Source organism: Physeter macrocephalus, chromosome 2 (assembly GCF_002837175.3).
Source record: "Physeter macrocephalus isolate SW-GA chromosome 2, ASM283717v5, whole genome shotgun sequence".
In the NCBI taxonomy this organism is placed as follows: Eukaryota; Metazoa; Chordata; class Mammalia; order Artiodactyla; family Physeteridae; genus Physeter; species Physeter macrocephalus.
In genome coordinates, this window is record NC_041215.1 from 19,854,170 (window position 1) to 19,866,758 (window position 12,589).

Genomic DNA, 12,589 nt, shown 5'->3' on the forward strand with positions numbered 1-12,589 from the left:
ATGCCTACCTCACCCACGTGATCCTTACGGGTCCTGCCACCTGTCGTTCTTGGCTCCACCCACGCATCCATGCTGGCTCTGCCCCGCCTCTCCATTTAGGCTCCACCCACTGGTCTGTGTGGCCTCACCCACCTGTCTATCTAGAAATAGGGCCAAGGCCCTGCCCAGGCTCCGCCCCAGATCCGTGTTGGCTCCGCCCACCTGTCCATCTTGGAGCGCCGCTCCACAGAAGTGATCTTGAGCTCGCCATCGATCTTGGGTCGGCCATAGTGGGCCAGAGACTGGTCCTACGCAGCAAACAGGGTGTCTGGTAAGGGGCCACGCAGGAGACCGAACCCCCTCCCCACGTGGCCACGCCGCTGGCCATCCCCACTCCGCCCCCTCACCAGGTTCTCGATGGACAGCTGAAAGTTGGTGATCTGCCTCAGCGTCTCGTTGTCCCGCTTGACCTCGTTCACGCACTGTGCCAGGTCCTGGGGGTGGGAGAGGGGTGAGGCTGGGCCCCCCCCGACTTGGCCCAATCCCCCACCTGGCCGAAGACAGGGGGTCAGCCCCCAGCAGCGGCTGGCAAAAGGATGTCACTGTCCCCAAGGGGGACGCTGCGAATAACTCACTCGGCGCACAGGTGTGTCCCCGTGCGGTGGAGGCAGGGGTGGCGCTTGGGTATGACCGCGCCTGTATGGTACTCACTGACTTGAATGCGTATGTGTCTGTGTGTCCCCGTCCTCCCTGTGTGTGATCACTCACCCTCATGGCATCCAGGGCCAGCCGCAAGTTCTCCTTCTCCGTTGCGTCCTGCGTGTGTTTCACCAGCTCCTGCGTGACCCACGGAGACGTATATCACCCGGGGCCTGCCCTCTCATCCTGGGGGGCCTTCCAAGCAAGCCTGGCCCACCAGCTGCTTCTTCCTCTTTCTGCTGTCCCTAGAGGCATGGTCCCAATGACCCCACCCAGAGAGGGGAGCCCAGCCCCCAGGAGCCCTTTGCAGGGAGGTCGATGTGCCAAACCCATTCCTGGGCGCGCCCGTGGGCACCTGGAGAAGGAGGTGATATTTGAGGACCCGCTGCATGGGCACCATCAGCAGGTCCCGTAAGGTGAACCTCCCGTTGTTCGCTCGCTGAGAACATTCCTGGGAGATTGAAGAGGTGAGAGGCAGGTGGGGATTTTTATAGAAGCTGAAGCTTCATCTCTCCCCCAAGGAAATAAGGAAGAATGCCACAGGGTGAGGGGTGCTTTAAGACCCAGCTGGAAGGCTGCCTGGGGAAGAGGTCCAGGATTCCTCAACTGAGGGGGGCTGGAGAGGGGGAGATCGACAGGTCTGGAGGGTCCCCACTGTGGAGACCGAAGACGCTGATGGACGTCACACACAAGCCATTCCTCAGCATCCCTGGCGCCCCGTCTGTGCCCCCACTAGACACACGGGTCCGGGTTGGGGTTCAGTCCAGGATCCGTGCTCAGCCCAGGATCAGGACTTGGCTGGGATCGGGGTTCTGTGTGAAGTTGGGGTTCAACCCAGACTTGGGGCACAGCCAGGGTTGGAGCTCTGGCTGGGGTTCAGTGTGCCCTCAGAGTTCAGATCAGGGTCAGGACCTCAGCCTGGCATCAGGGCTCAGCCCAGAGTCAGGGTTTAGCTGGGGTTAGGGCTCAGCATTCTGGTCCATCTCCTCCTGGTCCATTTCTCCCAGTTGGCTAGTCAGTACCACCCTCCCCAAACCTTCAGCGGGCCAACTTCTGGCTGGGCTGCAACAGAAAGGGATGCCATCTCCAGCTCGGTTTCCTCTCTGCTGCCCCTGGAGCCTGGGAAGGAGTGGGAGACCTGGCCCCCGCAACACACACACAAAGATGTAGCCCATCCCCCCACCTCCAGCTTCATCTGCACATCCTCCCGAGCTGTAGCCACACGGTCCAGGTGCTTGCTGGCCGACTCCACCTGGCTGCAGTAGCGGCCATAGACGAGGAACCTGCGGGAAGAGGACAGGTGGCCGGGGAATGGCAGCTGGCACCAAGGTCAGGCAGATCTGGGTGTCAGTCCCAGCCCCACCTCTTCCCAGCTGCATGACGCTGAGCCTCAGTCTCCCTGTCTGTGAAATGGTCATAACAATGGCACGCCACACACGCACACACACACACATACACGTGGGGTTATTATAGCATTAAATGAGATAAAGCACAAGAAGCTCTTATCAGAGCACCTGGTGTATCGTCTCTGCTCAATGTTCATTTATTTAATAAGCATTTATTGATCACCTACTGTGTGCCAAGCCCCATGTTAAGCACTTTAAGCATCAATTTACTCAATCCTCACCACAAACCCAGGAGATACGTTCCTGGACCACACTGATTTTATAGATGTGGAAGCAGAAGCACAGAGAGGTTAAGTGACTTTCCAATGCCACACAGCTCTCAAGAGGAAGAGCTGGGAATTTAACCAGAGATGGGCAGCCCCTTGCCCACGAGCAAAGAAGGAAAAGCCCTCTCTGTCCAGTGGTCTATGAGGGTAGGGCCTCCCAAATGCCCACTCAGGGCAGGGTGACCTCCAGAGGTCTGGGCTGGCCAGCTGGGTCTCACCTCTCCTTGTATTTGATGAAGACCTGGTAGAGGGTGGGTGCACTGGGGTTGGCCAGGGCTTCCTTCAACTCCTTTAGGAAGTGGGTGTGCACGCGAAGCAGGTCCTACTCGGAGAGAGGCGTAAGGGCTGGGGCGGGAGCCTGGGGCTCGGGATGCCGGGTGGGAGAAGCGTCATCCACCCACGCTACGTCATTCATCTTCCACCCCCCACACTCCAGGGACAGGCGAAGCCAGCAGACCAGCCCCGCTGGACAGAAGTCCGGGAGGGCGGGAATCGGTCAGTTCACCTCAATGTTGATGAAGATGATCTCAACGTCTTGGGGTTTAAGGAACCGCTGCAAGGGCTTCAGAAAATGCTGTGGGGGTGGGGGAGACAAGGGGGAAGGATGAAGGAGTCCCAGAGATCGGGGGGGAGGAGACAGGACGGGAAGGGACGGACAGAGACACAGAGACTGAGCAAGAGACAGAAATGTGCAGAGAGAAGGAGACAGAGGCAAGGAAACAGAAAAGGAGAGAAAAGAGAGATGGGGAAAATGTCCACACAGAAACCTGTACAGCATTGTTCAGAGCAGAATTAGCCCTCATAGCCCCAGAGTGGACACAGCCCCGATGTCTGTCAACGGATGAATGAATAACAAAATGTGGTCCATCCATGAAGAGGAGTGAAGCACTGACACACGCTACAATCTGGATGAACCTTGAAAACGTGATGTTCAGTGAGAGAAGCCAGACACAAAAGACCACATAGCGTATGAGTCCATTTAAATGAGATGTCCAGAATAAGTAAATCCACAGAGACAGAAAGTAGATTAGTGGTTGCCAGGAGCTGGGGAGAATGGGGATTTAAGGGGTGAGGGCTAAGGGATATGGGGTTTCTTCGGGGGATGATGAAAACGTTCTAAAGTTGGGACTTCCCTGGCGGTCCAGTGGTTAGGGCTCCGCGGTCTCACTGCCGAGGGCCTGGGTTCAATCCCTGGTCTGAGAACTAAAGCCCCACAAGCCGCGCAGTGCAGCCCCCCGGCCCGCTCCCCACCAAAAAAAAGAAAGAAAGAAAGAAAAAAATGTTCTAAAATTAAGCAGTGGTACACAGCACTGTAAATCAACTGTACTTCAATTAAAATGTTAAAAAAAAACTGTGGTGACGGTTGTACACCCTTGTGAATATACCAAAAAACATTAAATTATAGATGTTAAATGGGTGAAATGTATGGTATATTGATTAAATCTCAATAAAACTGTTTAAAAAAAAAGAGATGGCCAAAGGACAAAGAGGAACTAGAAAGTGAGACAGTAATAGAGATAGACGGACAGAGATGAGGATACAGGAAAAGATAGAGACGGGGATAAAGAGACACAGAAGCAGAGAGAGATAAACAGGGGAAGAAGTAGGGAGAGACACAGAAGGACCAGAGACGAGGAGAGACAGAGAAATACAAAGCAGTGGGACGGGCGACGCCTCTCCGCTCCGCGCATGCGCATGGCAGGGGCGGGGACTGAGCATCGCACCTGCTGGATGGAGCCCAGCGTGTCCGTGTACTTCTCTTCCGTCTGCTGGATCTCCCGCAGACAGCAGCACCGCTTGTCGTACTCTGTCATCTTGGGCTGAGAGCGGAGAGGAGAGGCCGGTGTTGGGGTGTCCGGGGCCGCGCCCCACCCATGCGCCTGCCCCGCCCGGCCTTGCTCTCCCACACACCGGCATGGGCACCGGCTCCGTGCGCATGAGGTCCTCGTACACCTCGTCGCCCTCGGCCTCCTCGTTCTCCACGCAGTCGTACAGGTCCTCATCCTCCTCCACCGTGTCGCTGCGGAGGCGGAGTCAGGCAGGGCCAGGGGACTCCCCCAGACCAGGGACCCTTCTGATCCCCTGGGGCAGGGTCCTCGGCCCCTCAGACCCTACAGGGCAGGGTCCCGTCCCCCCAGGCCCCCTGGGGCAGAGCCATGTCCCCTCTGACACTCAGAGCAGGATGCTGATCCCCTCATACCCCAGGGCAGGGTCTTGGTCCCCTCAGACCCCCCAGGGCAAGGTCCTGTTCCCTCAGACCCCCCGGGGCAGGGTCGTGGTCCCAGACACTCACTCGATCTGGTCGGACAGGCCACTGTAGATGTCCTCATCACCCACACTCTCCTCCTCAGTGGGGAAAGGCCTGGGGGAGCCAGGATGGTGTGAGCCAGAGGCGAGAGGGCCAGGTGGGGAGGGAGCTTCCAGGAGGAGAAGGAGGATTGGGGCCAAATGGGTCCAGAGCTGTCGGCTCAGATAGTTACTCACATGATCCCCTTGTTCTGGGCAATTGGGGTCCAGGACAGAGCAGACAGAGTGTAGATGACCTGTGACAAGGGCCAAGGCTGCTCAGCAAGCCCCTTGCCCACCCACATGCCAGAACACAGCCTCCAAGCACCTGACCTTGAGGTTAGACCTCATGCCCCTGGGAGCCTAATTTGGGATTTTCCCACCTTCCCATTCCCCGATGTCAGCATGTCAGCGTTCCTTTAACTGAGCACCCACCACTTGAACCCCTTGTTCTATTCAATCCTCATAATCACTCAGAGAGGATGGAGTGATATTACTTCCAAGTTAGACAAGGGACTTAAGGCTCAGAGAGGCGTGGCCACATATCTGAGGCCACACGGCAATTGGTGGAGCACGGACTCAAACTCGGTTCCACACGTCCTAAGCCAGGCTCTTTGCACCTGGTGTACAGCTTGGTCTGGCCCATCAGTCCTTCCCCAGTAGCCTTTGGCTTGCCCGGTGTAGACGTTCATGGAAATGAATTGAAATCCAATCTTTGGGCTCTCGGTGTCCAGCTCACAGGCAGCTCAGTCCCAGCTCACCTTCCCGAAATCCTGTACATCAAAGAGGTCGAAGACCTCAAAGAGCTCACTCCGCTTGAGGCCAAACTTCTCATAGCAGGTAGACAGGAAGGTGCGGATATTCTTGAGGCACAGGAACTGTGGAGAGATAAATGAGAATGGACAAAACATAATGGGACAGGGGAGAAGCTAGCTGACCCTTGGCCATCTGGCTTGGGGACTGGCACAGAAGAGGAAAAAGAAGGCACAGCCCCCCCCACCCACCCACCGAGTAAAGATCCAGCTGTACCTGAAGCCAGTATACCCCTGAATTTTTTTATTGAGGTAAAATTCATAAGATATAAAGTTAACCATTAACAGATAACAAAATGTGGTGTATACATCCATTTGGAAAGTTAGTCAGCCTTTAAAAAGGAATGAAATTTTGATTTATCCTACAACACAGGTAAACCTTGAAAACTATGCTAGGTGAAGGAAGCCAGACACAGAAAGATGAATATTGTATGATACCACCCACATGAGGTCCCTAGAAGAGGCACATCCATAGAGACAGAAAGTATGGTGCTGGGTAACAGGGGCTGAGGGAGACGAATACGGAGTTAGTGTTTAATGGGGACAGAGTTTCTGTTGGGGAGGACGAAAAAGTTTTGGATATAGTGGTAACAGTTTCACAACGTTGTGAATGTATTAAACGCCACTGAATTGTACACTTGCAAATGGTTAAAATGACAAATATTATCATTTTATTTATATATAAATGAGTCATGTATTTTATATAAAATTTTATTTATAATTATAAAATATATTTATATCATTATATATAATGATAAATATTATGTATAGTTTACCACCCTAAGAAAATTTAACCATTAACCATTTTATTTATCTTTTTAATTAATTTTTATTGGAGTATACTTGACTTACAATGTTGTGTTAGTTTCTGCTGTACGGCAAAGTGAATCAGTTATACATATACCTATATCCACTCTTTTCTAGATTCTTTTCCCACATAGGTCATTACAGAGTACTGAGTAGAGCTCCCTGTGCTATACAGTAGGTTCTTATCGGTTATCTATGTTATAACCATTAACCATTTTTAAATGTACACCTCAGTGGCATGTAATACATTCACAGTATTGTGCAATCATCAGCCTGTCTAGTTTCAAGACAATTTATCACCCAAAAGGAAACCGTGCATTAAGTGATGCAGTCACTTTGCATTCCTCGCTCTCCTCTCTTCTCCCTGGAAACCACTCATCTGCTTTCTGTCTCTATGCATTTACCTATGTCCATCAATTGATACTGGATACACAAAATGAGGCGCAGCCAAACAGTAGAATACAATTCAGCCACAAAAAGGGGTGAAGCAATGATATACGCTGCGAAGGGGCTGGTCCTCAAAAACATGATGCTCCGTGAAAGATGTCAGACACAAAAGGTCACATATTGTGTGGTTCCATTTATATGAAATATCCCTGACAAGGACCTACCATATAGGGCAGGGAACTATATTCAATATCTTGTAATAACCTATAATGGGAAAGAATCTGAAAAAGTATATATATATATATATATATATATATAAAAAATGGGAAAGAATCTGAAAAAGTATATATATATATATAAAATTGGAAAGAATCTGAAAAAATATATATATATAAAAAATGGGAAAGAATCTGAAAAAGTATATATATATATATAAAATTGGAAAGAATCTGAAAAAGTATATATATATATATAATGGGAAAGAATCTGAAAAAGTATATATATATATACATATATATACTGAATTGTACTCTTACAAATGGTTAAAATGACAAATATTATCATTTTATTTACATATATCAGTCATATATCTTTATATAAAATTTTATTTATAATTATAAAATATATTTATATCATTTTACTTATGTATATAATGATAAAAATTATGTATAGTTTACCACAATAAAAAAGTTTAACCATTAACCATTTTATTTATTTTTTAAATTAATTTTTACTGGAGTATAGTTGATTTACAATGTTGTGTTATACATACATACATATATATGTATGTATGTATGTATAACTGAATCACCTTGCTGTACACTTGAAACTAACACAACGTTGTAAATTAACCATACTTCCATTTTTTTTTAATCAAAAAAAAAAAGAAATATCCTTGAACTTTTCAATTTCATGAGCCAACACATTCTCTTTTTGTTTAAACCAGTTTGGGTTGTGATTTGCAGCCAAAAGATTCTAGGTGGTATCTCAGTTAAACGTACAAGATGTCATTCTGGCTTTGGGGTGGTGGGTTCTGATGTAAACAAGCCCTCATGTCCTTGCCTTTGCCCATCATCAGCCCATCAAATGTCCCAATGGGATCTACTGTCTCTAACGTCTCTCAGATTCTAAAGGATTCTCCCCACCACCAGCCTCCCCCAGCACGCGGAGCTGGCCTCTCCCATGGCCCCCGGCACTCTCAAGGAACTCAGTGTGGACCAAGATTCCTGAAGCATATTCATCAGGAGAGCTGGCTAAAATGCACCTTGCAAAGCCACATATTGTGTGACTGCTTTCATATGAAATGTCCAGACCAGGCAAATCCAAACAATGGAATATTACTCAGCCATAGAAAGGAACAAAGTACTGTTTCACGCCATTATGTGAATGAATCTTGAAGACATCATGCTCTGTTAAAGAAGCCAGTCACAAAAGGCCACATAGGATATGATCCCATTTATATGAAACGTCCTGAATAGGCAAATCCTTAGAGACAGAAAGTAAGTTAGTGGTTTCCGGGAGCTGGGGAGCGGGCAGAATGCTTAATGGATACGGGATTTCTTTCTTTTCCTTTTTTTTTTTGGCCGTGCCACGAGGCTTGCAGCACCTTAGTTCCCTGACCAGGGACTGAACCCCGGCCACGGCAGGGGTTCTGAAACACTGGACCTCCAGGGAACTCCCTGGATATCGGATTTCTTTTGGGGGTGATGAAAATGTTCTAGAATTAGACAGTGGTGAAGGTTGCACAACTTTGTGAATATATTAAAAACCACTGGACTGTACACTTTAAAATGGAGAATTTTATAGTATATGAATTATATCTCAGTTTTTTAAAAGTGCATCTTCCAGGTTCATCCCCTCATACTACTCAGCCAAACTCCGCTGGACACCCGAGTCAGGTCCCACCCTTCCTCTGCCCACTGCCCTCCAGGGCTCCACCCTCCTTCAGATAAAAGCCAAAGCCCTCCCCATGGTCCACAAGGTCCTGCACGACCTGCCCCGTCCCCTCCCTGCCCTCCCCTCCTCCCTCTCTCCCCCTCACTTACTCTGCTCCAGCCACAAGGGGTGCCTCACTGTTCCTGCAACACACCTGCCCCAGGACCCTTGCATTGGCTGTTCCCTCTACTTGGAATGCACTGCTTGGACACTGAATGGTGTCCCCTCCAAAACTCATGTGTTGAAATCCTAACCCCCAGGACCTCAGGATGTGATTATATTTGGACGTAGGGCCTTTAAAGAGATAATTAAGGTAAAATGGGATCATATAGTTGGGGCTCTAATCCAATCTGACCGGTGTCCTTATAAGAAGAGGAGATTAGGACACAGATGCACACAGAGGGAAGATCATGTGAGGACACACGGAGAAGGTGGCTGTCTGCAAGCCAAGGAGAGAGGCCTCAGAAGAAACCAAACCTGCTGACACCTGGCTTCCAGCCCCCAGAACTGTGAGAGGACACATTTCTGTTGTTTAAGCCCCCAGGTGTGTGGTACTTTGTTACAGCAGCCCAGACAAACTCATATACTCCGATGTGCACAAGGTTCCTGGCCCACCTTCTTCAAGCCATTCCTCAAAGGTCACTTTCTCCCTGAGGCCTCCTCTGACCACCCTATTTTAAATTGCAACCCCCCTCCTCTGGCATTTTCCATCCCCTCCAACTGTGTTTCATTTCTTTCTTTTGTTGTTCATCTCCCCCAAATCAAATGTCAGTTTCAGGAGAGCAGGGCCATTGTTTTGTTTCCTGGTGGACATCCAGCACCTAGAATAGACCCTTGATAGATATTTGTTGGATGGATGGATGACAGTGAGGGCCTGGAAATCTGCATGTTTAACAAGCTCTCCAGGCAAATCCCAGGTACTTACTAACCCCTATTCTGTGATTCTACAGTAACAAAATTTGCATTTTGGGGATGCATACTTCACGTAGCTGGCACTCAGACTTATTCCGTTCTCCTGAGTTTTTAACCCCGTGAGTTTTTAATGCCCATTTTACCTCCGAGCAAGCAGGCTCAGAGAGGGAAGGAAAGTTGCCCAAGATTATTAACAGCAAGAGTAAGTCTGTGGCTGGGACTTCCCTGGAGGTCCAGTGGTTAAGGCTCCACTCTTCTACTGCAGGGGGCACGGGTTTGATCCCTGGTCAGGGAACTAAGATCCCACATGCCATGCTGTGTGGCCAAAAAAAAAGAAAAAAAATGTATGCACAGGGAACTCTGCTCAATATTATGTAACAACCTAAATGGGAAAAGAATTTGAAAAAAATAGATACATGTATATGTATAACTGAATCTAAAATGTAGGTGTAAGACCCTGGTTATAATTTTACTCAGTGTCATTAATTCCTTTGTATCTAAAAATTATAGATTTTTGGAGGCTATTCTGCCTTAATATTTGTGGATGCTTTTGCTGGCACGCATGTGGCCACATTTAAGTCAGGTCAGAAATGATTAAAATGATGAATAAAGGGAATTTATTTTTAAAATTAAAAAATATATATATCATATTTATATGAGAGGTATCACGGAATCCTTGCAACAATCCTGCAAAATAATTATGATCATTATCCTTGTTTTACAGATATGGAAACTGAGGCAGGGACAGGCAGCTGGGGTGCAAACTCAGGCAGCTGCATTTATGAATCAATTCAATACACACTGTTCTTTGTATCTGTGTATCTCACACTTTCATCTTCAGATTGTATCTTCTTCTCAATTATTGCCACATCCACAGCCTACCTAAGCCATTCTATGTGGAACATGGACTTTAAATTAACTTTAACATAAATTAATGTGTTTAAGGAGAGAACATCCTACTCTCAAAGGAAACCAGGATTCAGTGCTCTAAGCAGAAACCAGTGTAAAATAAATATGATGTAAACAGTCTTATAAATCATATTTATTCGCTGGATCCTGTTGCTTTCCCAAGGCCTGCTCTGTCAAAAAGAGATTAGCAACTATGACAGTTGCATAAAAGACACAGTAGCAATTCAACATCCATTTATGTTCAAAGAAAGAGAGGAAAAAGAACTCTTGGCAAAGTAGGAATGGAAAGGAACTTCTGTAACCTGATAAAGAGCATCTTGAAAAAACCTTCAACCTTTGTCTTAAGTCAAAAGCAAAACATTATACTTAAGAGAGAAATGCTGCAAAGATTTTTTTTGAAATAAGAACAAAGGCAAGGGTGGCCGCTGACCATTCCTATTAACTGTACTAAAGATCTTAGCCTGCGTTGTAAGACAAGACAAAGTAATCAAAGGAAAGACAGAAAAGAAAGAAATATCAGTATAATGCTCATTTTTGCAGACACCATGATTGCCAACATAGATAAGCCCGAAAGAATATACACATAAATAACTGGAATTAATAAAACAGCAATGTTACAGAACACAAAATCAACACACAAGGTTTACCGCATGACGGTACATCAGCAACAATCAACTGGAAAATGTGTCTTTTTTTCAAGATTACATTTGCAAAATTTTAGAATAAGCAAAACTAACCTATAGTGATAGAAATCAGATCAGTGGTTGCTTCTGGGGTGGGGAGGGTGGTAGAGGTCGACTCAGAAAGGCCACAAGTGATAGAAAAGTTCTGTATCTTGATAAGGGTACGGGTTGCACAAGGGCACACGTTTGCTAGAACTGATTGGATGGTAAATTGAAGAACTGAGTATTTTTGTGTATGAAAATTGGACTTGAACTTTAAATGGATAGCATTTCCCAGTGCCTAAAAAATGTAAAACAAACAATCGAACAAAAAAGCTGATTAATATCTAACACATCTAACGAAAGAAGTACGAATCCTTTATGGAATACATTATAAAATTTTACGGAAAGATATGAAGGAAGATCTAAATAAATAGAGTGAAATATATACTAATTCTTATCTAGAAAGACTCAGTATTTTTAAAATTTCAGCCTTCTCCAAAATTGAGCTATAGATTCAATGTAATTTCTATTAAAAGCTCAGAATGGTTTTTCATTGAACATCTTTCATGTGACCATCACTGAAATCCAGGGCTTTCTCTCAAACCTACTACCTTCAATCCCTGGAGCCAGTAGGAATATACTGGATGGTAAAGTAGGGAACAGGATGGAGAATAAATTCCCAAAGCATACAAGAAGGGAATTCCCTGGTGGTCCAGTGGTTAGGACTCCACGCTCTCACTGTCGAGGGCCTGGGTTCAATCCCTGGTCGGGGAGCTAAGATGCCTCAAGCCCCAGCGGTGCAGCCAAAAAAAAAAAAGGATACGAGAAGATCCTACTTGCTGTGTGTCTTTGGGCAAATCACCTCCCCTCTCTGAACCTGTTATGAAAGTTCCTAAAAAATGGACCATCATAATGCCTACTGTGTCATGTTGTTGTAATATGATAGAATAATGCATGTAAAGGGCTTGGCATGGTGTGAGCCCTCAATATCTGGAAATGATCATTATCATCCTCACTATCATCAACATCACTATTATCACCATAATCATACCCATCGTTATCACCATTACCATCATGATTAACACATCATCACTGTTATTATCACCACCATCATCATCATCACCATCATCTTCATCATCATCAATATCACCATCATAATCACCACTACCACCGCCATCATCATCACCATCATCGTCTTCACCATCATCACCATCACCATCATCATCATCAATATCACCATCATAATCACCACTACCACCACCATCATCATTACCATCATCGTCTTCACCATCATCACCATCACCATCATCATCATCAATGTCACCATCATAATCACCACTACCACCGCCATCATCATCACCATCATCATCTTCACCATCATCACCATCACCATCATCATCATCAATGTCACCATCATAATCACCACTACCACCGCCATCATCATCACCATCATCGTCTTCACCATCATCACCATCACCATCATCATCATCAATGTCACCATCATAATCACCACTACCACCACCATC

General features: G+C 46.8%; 1 protein-coding gene across 1 annotated transcript in view; it reads right to left on the bottom strand.

Annotated features, from left to right (window-relative positions):
- Nucleotides 1-12,589, bottom strand: part of VAV1 (vav guanine nucleotide exchange factor 1) — a 54,503-nt gene that overhangs the window by 19,624 nt on the left and 22,290 nt on the right. The window contains exons 2-13 of the mRNA XM_007115753.3: nt 5,398-5,514; nt 4,835-4,893; nt 4,644-4,712; nt 4,262-4,370; nt 4,075-4,170; nt 2,856-2,924; nt 2,569-2,672; nt 1,862-1,961; nt 1,034-1,129; nt 748-816; nt 387-473; nt 202-287 (exon numbers count right to left, since the gene is read on the bottom strand). Coding sequence (XP_007115815.1) covers nt 202-287; nt 387-473; nt 748-816; nt 1,034-1,129; nt 1,862-1,961; nt 2,569-2,672; nt 2,856-2,924; nt 4,075-4,170; nt 4,262-4,370; nt 4,644-4,712; nt 4,835-4,893; nt 5,398-5,514 — 1,061 coding nt within the window. The remainder of the gene's footprint in view (nt 1-201; nt 288-386; nt 474-747; nt 817-1,033; nt 1,130-1,861; nt 1,962-2,568; nt 2,673-2,855; nt 2,925-4,074; nt 4,171-4,261; nt 4,371-4,643; nt 4,713-4,834; nt 4,894-5,397; nt 5,515-12,589) is intronic.